Source organism: Caretta caretta, chromosome 18, assembly GCF_965140235.1.
Source record: "Caretta caretta isolate rCarCar2 chromosome 18, rCarCar1.hap1, whole genome shotgun sequence".
Classification (NCBI taxonomy): domain Eukaryota; kingdom Metazoa; phylum Chordata; order Testudines; family Cheloniidae; genus Caretta; species Caretta caretta.
Genome location: NC_134223.1, coordinates 3,107,935 through 3,120,556, shown reverse-complemented (window position 1 = coordinate 3,120,556; position 12,622 = coordinate 3,107,935). Strand labels below are relative to the sequence as shown.

General features: G+C 44.2%; 1 protein-coding gene across 9 annotated transcripts in view; it reads right to left on the bottom strand.

Moving 5' to 3' along the window:
- Positions 1–12,622, bottom strand: part of CCDC30 (coiled-coil domain containing 30) — a 132,528-nt gene that overhangs the window by 61,091 nt on the left and 58,815 nt on the right. For all 9 annotated transcript variants that reach the window (XR_007353275.2, XM_048824887.2, XM_048824879.2 and 6 more), the window contains 4 exons: positions 7,701–7,816; positions 2,724–2,831; positions 2,187–2,287; positions 800–992 (listed from right to left, as the gene is read on the bottom strand). Coding sequence is in view for 8 of the 9 variants with exons in the window: in XM_048824887.2 (XP_048680844.2) it covers positions 800–992; positions 2,187–2,287; positions 2,724–2,831; positions 7,701–7,816 (518 nt within the window). In the remaining variant the exon portion in view is untranslated. The remainder of the gene's footprint in view (positions 1–799; positions 993–2,186; positions 2,288–2,723; positions 2,832–7,700; positions 7,817–12,622) is intronic.

Sequence of the window (12,622 nt, the reverse complement as noted above, 5' to 3'; positions counted from 1 at the left end):
AGGCACCGCCCTTCTATATTCATTACCCCTTACTTCTGAAGCACCTCTAAAGTGGGAACATCTCAGAGGTCAGAGAGTTGCAGCACTTACATTGCATTGCAGCCTTTGCTTTCCTCACACACTGGCTCTCCTGCATTAATTCTACAGCATCGCTTTTAGCCCATCTCCTACTCTCACATCCATGCCTGTCTCTCCACTCCCCCCAACCCTGCCATCCCACGTGCCATTCCTCTGTCCACTGGCACAACATAGCTGCAGCTCCTCCCTGAGGCGGGTCAGCACAGCTGCTATTATTGAGCACATGCCAGATGTCCAGTTACACAGCCCACTATCACTGTGACTACTTGATTCTCCTCACTGGCTCTCCAAAAAGACAATCCCCAATCCTGATGCACCCTTGGCTCAGGCCATCTGAGCAGTAACACAGCCCCAGAAGGAAACATTTACAAAAGGAACCCCTGCCTGATTCCCAATGGTTCAGAAGCTGATTCTGTCATTTTTCAGTATTACTGGAAGCCCTTTTAAATGGCCTCTGACTGTGAAAAAGACGACACTGCTGTGTGCATAAGAATCCTTACTTCCAAAACACGAGTGTCATAATTAACTGTTTGATTTTTTCATCTCTTCTCCCAGATTTCTGGATTTGGTGGATGTTGCTAGTTGTATATCTGCTGAACCAAAAAGCACAGCAACATGCAATGTTATATAAAATATTGTTTTATTTTATTTGTCATTGTATAGCGCCAAAAGGAGATAAAGGTTAAAAAGAAATATCTGGCGCTCTTTAATTCTAACTTACTTTCCTGTGAAGTCCTTCAATCTCACCCTCAAGATGTTCTCTCTCTTCTCTGGTTTGGTTCTGAGTTTCTCCCAGAATCGATTCTAACTCTTCATTACGTTCAACCAAATCCTCGTGTTCTCGCTGCAGCTTCTGTAGCTTGTGCAGAAGCTGAAAATTCCTGCCCTCAATGTCGTCTATTACCTTTCGGCACCTAGACACCAATGACAATAATTGCTATAACTGCTAAATTAACATATAATCACACAATCATTACAATCCTTCATGCACCTGGCAGAGACCAATCACTGGATGGGGGTTTGGGGAGAGTACACAGGAAAGCACACAGGCTCCCCAGAAGTATTTTATAAACTCCAGAGATGAGGCATGTCTGTCCTGGGTGATTGCAGGTCTGGACTCAGGTAACCTGGGACTCTGATGATCCCACTGCAGTCCCATCCCCAACATGACCCACCTTAGCCATCCCCTGCTGCACCTTAGCCCCATCCCCTGCTTGGCTACTCACACAGAGCCCTCTGCACTGGTGGGGGTGGCGAGGACCCTCTGGTCAGGTGGGAGTCACCTGAAGAGCAGCAGGGGCAGCACAAGGCCATTCAGCTGCCCAAAAATTGATGGAGACAAGCCAGGACTCTCCTTTCCCTGATGCATCCAAAGAGGAGCAGACAAGGTGGGACAGGCAGCAGGCACCCCTCCTCTCTTAGCAGCTGCGGTGGCAGGGTGGAGAGAAATGAAGCTTTGACCCTCTAGAAGACCCCAGTCTGGGGGTTTAACTTAAAAAGTGAATGCCTTGATAGGAGTTTGCAACATCATATAGTAGTAAAAAAATAAACAACAACAAAGCAGCATGACTTTGGGACGCAGAAGGAAAATGTAGACTAGATACCAGGGAAAACCCTCCTGACAGCGAAATGTATCAGACTACCAAGTCATTTTCCAAAGGATGTGCTGGAAGCCCCATTGCTTAAGAAATGTAACATGAGGCTGGAGAAAGCCATGGAGAACACGTTGGAGGGAAATCTCCTGCCCTGACCCTGGGGGCTAGAGGCCAGCTGAGAGCTTTATTACCTCCAGTGCTTATGATTTATGAACCAGCGAACAAAGCTAACATTAAAAGGTCTTTTAAAGCAAGCAGTAAATGCTCCCACACCAGTGACATTAACATTGCAAGAAGGGAAAGCTGCTCCGGGACAACTAGTGGGTTCTTGAACGGGGCTATATGGAAGCAACCGAGGAAGGACAATAGGAGGTGACAACTGAAAGCACAATTCTCATTGTCAAGGTGGAGATTTTGAAGCAAACATAGATCAGATTCACTTGTGTTTTCACTTTGAATTTGGTTAAAACTGCAATGACTGAGCCATTCCCCTTGGCTAGCCACATCATTCACCTTTTATGAACAGTCTCATTATTCTGATCTCTTCTTTCCTGAATTGAGTCAGCTTTGTCTACAGCACACTCTTCTTCAAACCTCGCTGGATCTTTTTTATCCTGCATTTAAAGAATATATTTAAAGTCAGCAGAGATTTAAGAAAAACATAAAAGAGAAATCTCGGAAATGGCTGTACCCAAGAGCATCCTAATGTACGTAAGTTACAGTGTAAACAGAGAGGAAGTAGAATCTTCTACCCTCAATCCCACTAGGAGTGTAATGGAGCCAATCAGTCAACATCGGTTTATACTAGCAGAGATTTGTTCTTAACTTTAAATGCATTTCTAAGCCCCATATGTCCTAAAGTCATATGAATCCATATCACTGAGCCACACTCAAATTCTAGAATGGAAATACACAAAATTTGCCTAATTAGAACGAAAGCACAGTTGTGCTATATTCTTATTCGTGTTATATGACTTAAGAGAAGAATAAAGCCCATTTATTTTAAACAATTTCTCAGATGGCAACCTGAAAATCAGCTGTTGAAAATACCTGCAGTGAGCAACATGCGTTTTCTTCTGTTTCATCCATTCCAGGCACTACAAGTCCTGGTTTCTCATTCTTTTGATACTCACAAATCTCTTCTTTGAGCTTTTCAACCTTTAAAGGCAAAAAGAGTCTCTTGTATTTCCATTGTATCTTCATCTGGCCAGCTAAAGTCACTGTACAACTCACAGCAAATCAGGAAAAGGAGAACAGCCCAAATAATTACCCATAAGTAGGGTTTTAAAAGCACATTATGCAAAATTAAGAACATTGTTTTAATCAAAAATATTCTAAGATAATACCACACCAATTGAAACAAACAGTCCAAAATCTTCAACATACAAGTAAAAATGTTTTGTCAAATTCCTAGGAAACCAACAGTTGAAATCTTGCTAATTTAATTGTTAATAAACTGCTAGATTAAATGCTAGAAGGCTAAAATAATTCAACCATTAATGTTCAGAATTCAAATCACAATATTCTGGAAAAATCAAAGCTGGTTCTCATATCAACATTCACATATTGCATGGGACAATATGCAATTCCTAATTGAATTGTATAAGAATATTACTGTGTCAGCTGTATTCGTATTCCCTGCTAAAGCTCCAAGATGAGATAAATGTATGATCAAAAGTGCTACTTCTTTATCATTTAAAACATGTACAAAATCCCAGCCAAAGTATTTGAAGAGGAGGGATTTCAGGTGGTTCTCTCATCTACTGCAAGGGAAAAACTGATGGGGGGTTCTGATCTTACTACGTCTTTTGCATCCTATTCTGTGAGTCATGACAGCAATTCTCATGGCAGCAGGTTGAAGATTAAATCACAACAGTGGATGAGAGGTGGAGCAACAAGGCACACTGTGACCTGGCACACTGAGGGTGTGTGTGGCAGTAGCAGTTGTCTGGTTCTAGGGAGCACAACTCAGATTCTTTAGCAAATGGGTTGGTTGATCCTGGTATGTTGAGACAAAAGACCAGAGGGCCAACTTTTATTATCTGTCCCATTGGTGTCCTCTGAGGCCTTATTTCAGGGGCCTAATGGAGCAACTGGAAGAAGTGCCCCAAACCTTCAGCTCACATTGCTTAATGAACAGCAGGAAAGCCACCATCTGTGATTTAGGCATGGATTGGGTTCAAGCCTTGCACTAATTCATAGAGTTTTAAGACCAGAAGGGATCTCACAGGCCACAGAATTTCACCCAGTCATTCCTGCATCATGCCCATATCTTGCGGTTGAGCCAGAGTATATTTTGTAGAACGTGTTACCAAGATCTGGTTGAACATCTGGATATTTGCTTCAACATGATCTAAGGGAAAGGGATATAACTGTACTCTTTGCAGGTTACCTCAAAAGGTAGGAGATGCCACACCAAGGATGGATTCATTTGAATGTGTCCATCTGACATGTGAGTTTCAGGATAAAATTGATCTAGGAATTCTGGTAGTACACAGACAATCGTGCTGTTCTGCAGCATTCCTATCTGAGCCTAAGGAGCTATTTTCTTGTTAATACATAATAAAATAAAATAAAAAATAAATAATAATAGTTAGGCCTGGTATTGCATTCTCCAAGACTTCTTGGGTGAACTCCTGGTCTTATTAGCATCAGGGGGAGTTTTGCTACTGACTTCGGTGAGGCAAGGGATTGCACTCCTTTTTTAAAGGATATATTTTGTAGAACGTGTTACCAAGATCTGGTTGAACATCTGGATATTTGCTTCAACATGATCTAAGGGAAAGGGATATAACTGTGCTCTTTGCAGGTTACCTCAAAAGGTAGGAGATGCCACACCAAGGATGGATTCATTTGAATGTGTCCATCTGACATGTGAGTTTCAGGATAAAATTGATCTAGGAATTCTGGTAGTACACAGACAATCGTGCTGTTCTGCAGCATTCCTATCTGAGCCTAAGGAGCTATTTTCTTGTTAATACATAATAAAATAAAATAAAAAATAAATAATAATAGTTAGGCCTGGTATTGCATTCTCCAAGACTTCTTGGGTGAACTCCTGGTCTTATTAGCATCAGGGGGAGTTTTGCTACTGACTTCGGTGAGGCAAGGGATTGCACTCCTTTTTTAAAAATCAATTTTATTGTCCATACTGGAACATCAACCTGGGATCAGCCAGGCCACATCGACAAATATGGGAGTTTATCTGGTGCTTTCTGACTCTACTCTCCACAATGGACACATTCTGGATCTGATTTTTGGGATGTGGATGGAAATAGAAGGTGTTAAATATATGTTGCAGTTGGCAACCACCAAGAGGTTGCTCATGGACAGACACACAAGAGAAAGGCTCCAGTTTCATCTGTTAATTTCTACTTAAATTTTGCTAAAGGTCTCATCCTGCCAGTAGTTTCTACAAATTAAAGATGATAAATTTCTAACATAAAAAGTATTGTACCCAAAAAAAGTGTGATTCGCTATACTACTATTATAATGATAATCTTTATCCATCAGAATTAAGTTTCTCATTGAATTAAAAAATAGTGGTTGCTTAGGTAGACGTGATCATGACTTGGTAACATTTGCCCTGAGTATACTGAATATGGATCCAGCCAGCAATATATACCTGGTACCTTTGATCGGTCATTGAGAAGGAGGCCCTAGCAGTGAAATGGGCTGTGGAGGCTTTAAGTACTACTTGTGGGGGAATGCCGGTCAGCTAGTGACTGACCACGTGCCACTATGATGCCTGGACACCAAGACAAATACTAACCACAGGATTATGCAGTGATACCTCTCCTTGCAGCTGTACAGCTTTGAAATCCTTCACTGAGCAGGGAAGGATCACAAAAACACCAATTTTTCTAGAGAGATGCGGTGGAGAGGGATTTTCCAAGAACCACAGGACTATGCCCTGGCACCGATCCGGAGCAGGACGGTTTGTGACAGAGTGTATAAACCTCTCACTGGACAGGAGGGGGTTAAGGAGAAACTCTGGTCTCAGGAGGCCCTGCCCCTCCGACTGTGCCATGTGTGCTCAGATTGGAGGCAGGGTTTAAAAGGCAGCCAAACAGCTCAGTCAGGACTAGCAGGCCAGGGAGAAAGATGTGCTCTGGGAGCTTCAGGGGAGACATGGCTGGATCCTACACCAAGCCAAGGAATAGGGAGCTGCAGCACTGGAGACTGGGGCCAGATCAGGAAGCCCAGAAGGCAGTGCTCCTCAGGGATGGCTGGTGGCCAGCTGGGATGCAAAAGGAGGTAGGAAGTGACCCAGGGAAGCTGTCTGGAGACTGATGCAAGAAACCATAGGGTGAGAGGAGCCAAACCAGCCTCCCAGGGCCCTGGGTCAGAACCCTGTGCAGTGGGAGGGCCCAGGTTCCCTTACCCTACTGAGAACTGAACACACTAGGCCGGGCTGCCGCCTGTGAACTGAACCCACTAGGCTGAGCTGGCACCCATGAACTATACCCACTAGGCAGGGTTGCTGCCTTCAAGAGTGACACCCACTAGGTGAAATTTCCGCCAGAGGTGAACCATTGGGAGTCACTGCTGCCTTGGAATCTAACCGCTAGGTGAGAGATGCTACCTCCTGCTGATAGGGTCTCACAGGATCAATCCCAACACTATTCAATATCTTTATCAATGTGTCACGGAGTCCCTGGGTGATGCTCTGGAACTGCTCCCCATGAAGCCAGTCAGGACTCTGGGGCAGTCGCCTTTCTGTGAGCAGCCTGTCTTCAGGACACACAGCTCACACAGCTTCCACCTTCCTGGGTCTGACCTCGGAGCATTCAGCATCCTCTGCCCCTCCGTGCGCTTCCCACAGCGAGTCCACTCAGGTGGGGCTCCTGGGGAAGCCAGAGGGTCCTGCCTCCCAACTCCGCAGTCAGACGTGACTCTCAGCCAGCCAGTAAAACAGAGGTTTATTAGACAACAGGAACATGGTCTAACACAGAGCTTGCAGGTGCAGAGAACAGGACCCCTCAGCTGGGTCCATTTTGGGGGGCAGTGAGCCAGACAACCACGTCTGTACTTCACTCCATGTCCCAGCTAGCCCCAAACTGAAACTCCCTCCAGCCCCACCTCCTCTGGGCTTTGTCCCTTTCCCGGGCCAGGAGGTCACCTGATTCCTTTGTTTTCCAACCCTTTAGCTCTCACCTTGCAGGGGGCAAGGGCCCAGGCCATCAGTTGCCAGGAAACAGGGTGTCGGCCATTCTCTGTGTCCAGACTCCTACACACACCTGCCCTCTAGGGCTCTGCAGTGATCATACACCCTTACCCCACCACCTAGATACTTAAGAACTGCAGAGGGGAAACTGAGGCACCCCCACAATATTCAGAGGAAACATTAAGAACAGTCCCACTTCGTCACACAATGACCCCAAAGAAAATATAAAATCACATCTGACAACATTTGCACATTATTCGGGTGGTAAATAATGCTGAGGACAGGCTACTAATAGAGAACAATCTGGATCACACGGCAAGCGGGGCACAATAACACAACATGCATGTTAAGGTCCCAGTTCAGTAAAGCACTGAAACACATGCTTAAACTTAAGCACATGAGCAATGCTGTCCCTACTCAGCAAAGCATGTAAGCATGGGCTTAAAGGTAAGTTTAGGGTTAACCCCCGTTGCAGTCAATAGGAGAGGGATGGGATTTCAGTGTTTCCTTTTTGGGTACCCAACCTGAGTCACTTCAGCACTCACAGCTCCCACTAATTTCGTTTGGAGCTCTGGGTGCTCAATGTTTCCAGCAGCCATGAGGCTCATGGTCACAGGCCATAGAAATTTGTTTACAGAAACACCCAGTGTCCGAATGTTTCTGGTTGTTCAGGTTCCTTTCACTAACCAGAAAACGGGAGAACTCTGACTCAAGGTGAGATTAACGAGTCCAGGGGCACAGCAGCAGGAAAGGCTAGATGTGATGGTGTGACTGAATAAACAGCTGAGGCATGGACAGCTCAGTGCTACAGCAGACTGAGAGTGAATTACATGCCAAATAAGGTGGAGACAGAGACTTACCAGTTCTAGGAACACTTTTCTTTCAGAGTCAAGCAATCGGACCCGACTGCGCAATGCTAGAATTTCCTTGTCCAGTCTGTTGTTGTGTTCCATGGCCTTCTGCAGCTCAGTCCTATCTAAACTCCAGCAAATGACAGGAAAACACTTAGGCAACACATGGACAGATGGCAATGGAGTCAACACTGCCCTATCCCTGGCCCTTGCTGTGCATCTGAGCTCAGGGTTTGGCACAGATGGGCATCACTTTTTAGTCTGCAGAAGAGAAGAATGAGGGGGGATTTGATAGCTGCTTTCAACTACCTGAAAGTGGGTTCCAGAGAGGATGGCTCTAGACTGTTTTCAGTGGTCGCAGATGACAGAACAAGGAGTAATGGTCTCAAGTTGCAGTGGGGGAGGTTTAGGTTAGGTTTAGGAAAAACTTTTTCACTGGGAGGGTGGTGAAACACTGGAATGCGTTACCTAGGGAGGTGGTAGAATCTCCTTCCTTAGAAGTTTTTAAGGTCAGGCTTGACAAAGCCCTGGCTGGGATGATTTAATTGGGGATGGGTCCTGCTTTGAGCAGGGGGTTGGACTAGATGACCTCCTGAGGTCCCTTCCAGCCCTGATATTCTATGATTCTATGATTCTATGATCATATGAGTATGGACCCCTGGAATGTACTATCTTTGGGTGTGTGATGCTGCCCTCTAGTGGCTGGTTCACAAAGCATAAGGGAGCCACTATTCAGGTCACGGAGCTTTATTTCAGCTCAAATGGCAGAGGCTTGTGATTTTTGGAGCTTTAGGACCCGGGTTCTAGTCCAAGATCTGCAAGTATGTGGTTTATTATGGAAGCATGTCAGCCTTTCCTTAGTCAGGGCTGAGCTTGATCTCACTTGTAGCACAACAAAAAACCTAATTCTTTCAACTATTTAAAGACAGGTCTCAGTGACAACTGGAACATATTCTAACACTGAACAAACTGAGCAACTACTTTTCCAGATTTAAGAATGACTCCTTTTAGAAATTTCTCCCAAGCGTCTAATATTTATCTGTACACTTCTATCCACCCAACAAAATCACATTACACCTACCAATTTGAAACCCAGGTAGATTTGGAGATTGGTGTATGCAAGAGACCATTTTTCTTAAAAAGGCAAGAACAGTAAAATATATAGGAAATCACCATTGTTTGAAAATTAGATGTGGTTATCCCCCAGTGAAGCTGTTATACATGGCAAGTGAGACTATTCCATTTTAAAACTCTGGAACTAGCTGGGCTACTTTTTAAACCCAGAAAGAAATGCCAAGGTGTATGAAGTGAAGGTCCTCCATGGTTGCAGAAGTCAGGGTAGGGGGGCAGCCAGGTGTGTTTGCAGGGAGTAGCCTGGGGTAGAGGGTGCTGGAGAGTTGGTATCACTCTGGAGTTGTGGAAATTTAGCCTATACTCCTGACAGAATTCTGCGTCCCTGCAGTGGTGCAGAATCCATACAGCCCACATATTTCTGTACACCCCATGCAGAAAAATGCAAAAGAAATCTGCAGGGGAACATTTGCCTCTTCCCCAGCAGCATGTCTGTTCCAGAGTGCCTGGAGCAGTTTCAGAGACACAAATCACTGTGCGGGGAGCGGGGCTGGGCATACATGTCTGCATGGGAGACATTTATCACCATTGGGGACAGGGCTGGGCGTGGGTCAACATGCAAGAGAAACTCTGTCCCTCTCATTTGCTACTGCAGCTTGCCGGGGGCATGGAGGGTAGGTCTTTTTATTATGCACGAGGAAGGCTCGGTCCCGGAGGCAGAAACGTAGCAGCCTGCTTGCTAGTTAATTGATCTCATTCTCTGAGGCAGAAATGTTGCAGTCTGCTTGCGTAGCAGCATTGTTAATGTTCCTGCTGTTAATTAACTGTTCCCATTCTCAGTCAGTTTCCCCCAGAGGCATAAAACCTGTAAAAGTTTTAAGGCCCCTACATTGCCAGAGTGATGTAAAGTCTTATAAATGACAGTAAGGGAATCAGCTAGGAAGATCTATGCGCTGTCTCACTTTTTTCCTGTGCCAAAGTGGCACAATGGGGTACAGCTCAGGATCTATTTTACTTACCTATTATTAAAAAAAAATACTTTGAGGGCAAATAAAACATTTACCAAACAGTCAGTAAAATGTCAGGACAATCAGAAGCAAACATTTCCCAAAGTCCCCAGACAGGTCCAGGACAATGATTAGCAAAACTATGACTTTCATGTGTGAAAGTCTGAGCAATTAAAAATGACATTCTACTTTTTTTTATGTGGCTGTTTGGTGTTCTGTAATTTAATTTAAATGAAAATCCAGGATTATAACTGGAATGCAAGGTATTAGTTACCAAGTGTTTGTAATTTAACTTTCATGTGTTTAGGAAATGCTGAATAGTTATTGTGACTTTTTTTCTGTACTGTAATTTAAATAAATTACCAAAACAATTTAAACTGGTGTAATTATATTGCATTATTTTGACAAATAAAATATGCAGAATTTTTAATTTTTTGGTGCAGAATCCCACCAGGAGTAAACCTAGTCTGGTTACTGCTGTAGGAATCAGCCCTCAACAGCAGGGAGGACTTCTCTCTGGAAAAGGAGAGGTGTCCCTTGGAAACATCAAAATTACCTATTTAGATAAAAATAAGCACAGAAGAGACTCTGGGCCATAAGCAATTGGTAAAAGCAGTGGAGCATGTGAACCTCAGCCCTGGTGCAGGTTAGAGCAACAATGGAGGGGAGGCGTGCTCTAACTTAACCTGGCAGTGGTCCCTAAGGACCATTCTCCAGCCGAGCATAGATGGAGCACAGCACAATTCAGCTGGGCCCCTGACAAATTCCTTATGCTGAGCAGGGCTGAATGGAGAGTGTCACTGCAGCTGGCTCTGCCCATTAATAGCTCCTGCACACCAGGTTAGATGCGCAGGTGAACAAGCCTCTGATAGTGTGACTGATGTGATTAGGCCCTGTGATGGTGTCCCCTGAATAGATATGTGGACACAGTTGGCAACAAGCTTTGTTGCAAGGATAGGTCCCTGGGTTAGTGGTTCTGTTGTGTGGTTGCTGGTGAGTATTTGCTTCAGGTTGGGGGGCTGTCTGTAAGCAAGGACTGGCCTGTCTCCCAAGATCTGTGAGAGTGATGGGTCATCCTTCAGGATAGGTTGTAGATCCTTGATGATGCGTTGGAGAGGTTTTAGTTGGGGGCTGAAGGTGATAGCTAGTGGCTAGATGGCTAGACAGGCCAGTCCTTGCTTACAGACAGCCCCCCAACCTGAAGCAAATACTCACCAGCAACCACACACCACACAACAAAAACACTAACCCAGGAACCTATCCTTGCAGCAAAGCCCATTGCCAACTGTGTTCACATATCTATTCAGGGGACACCATCACATCAGCCACAGTATCAGAGGCTCATTCACCTGCGCATCTACCAATGTGATATATGCCATCATGTGCCAGCAATGCCCCTCTGCCATGTACATTGGCCAAACTGGACAGTCTCTATGTAAAGAATAAACGGACACAAATCAGACATAAAGAATTATAACATTCATAAACCAGTCGGAGAACACTTTAGTCTCTTTGGTCACTCGATTACAGACCTAAAAGTGGCAATTCTTCAACAAAAAAACTTCAAAAACAGACTCCAACGAGAAACTGATGAATTGGAATTAATCTGCAAACTGGATACAATTAACTTAGGCTTGAATAGAGACTGGGAGTGGATGTGTCATTACACAAAGTAAAACTATTTCCCCTTGTTTATTTCCCCCCCTACTGTTCTTGTCAACTGCTGGAAATGGCCCACCTTGATTATCACTAGAAAAGGTCTCCCCGCCCGCCCCCCACTGGTAATAGCTCACCTTGCCTGATCACTCTTGTTACAGTCTGTATGGTAACACCCATTGTTTCATGTTCTCTGTGTATATAAAATATCCCCACTGTATTTTCCACTGTATGCATCCGATGAAGTGAGCTGTAGCTCACGAAAGCTTATGCGCAAATAAATTTGTTAGTCTCTACGGTGCCACAAGTCCTCCTTTTCTTTCTGCACACCAGGGTAATTCTCACTTGCCTGATCTGCCTGCTTTCTGGCCCCTTTGCGCTGTCTAACGCACATAAAGAAACCAGAACAGAAGAGAGGATTTGGACCCATTTCTAAGGTCTCTTAGTCACCCTGACCTTCGCTTCTCCAGAAGGTTGTTTACTGAGCTTTATTTTTAGTAAAAACAAGCACAATTAATTCTGCAGCAGAAAATATTTGTAATTAGCAACTGAAAGGTCCAGGACAATGTAAGGAGAGGGGTTAGTTCAGTGCAAGCAGAAGGGACACATGTTGCTTTCTTGCTCTTGAGAAACATACAGAAAACATCCGATGAAGTGAGCTGTAGCTCACGAAAGCTCATGCTCAAATAAATTGGTTAGTCTCTAAGGTGCCACAAGTACTCCTTTTCTTTTTGCGAATACAGACTAACACGGCTGTTACTCTGAAACCATACAGAAAACTAACGTCTTTGGGAATGTGTTTACTTCATGAACAGATTCTAAAAGTTCACAGAAACCACAACACTAAATTTTACCATGAACAGAAACAATCCGAGCTTATTAGCATAGCAGCATAGGCATAACACTAACACTTATGGAATACATTGGTGCAATAAAACCATGTTAGTACGGTACTTACTCCTATCCCTTACAGTGTTTCAAAAAGTCATAGCTAGTGAACATAATATAGCTCATTCTACAGCCATTCTGGTGAATATGGATAGCAAAGAATTTAGACTGTAAGTAACATCAAGCAAAGTGTCAATAGCTTGTGTTAGCAGCACAACACTAGAAATCTTTCCAGATCTGAATTTATATTCCAACCATACTCCTTAGTAGAGCTGGTCAAAAAAAAAAAATTTTCTCCTCAGAAAATTT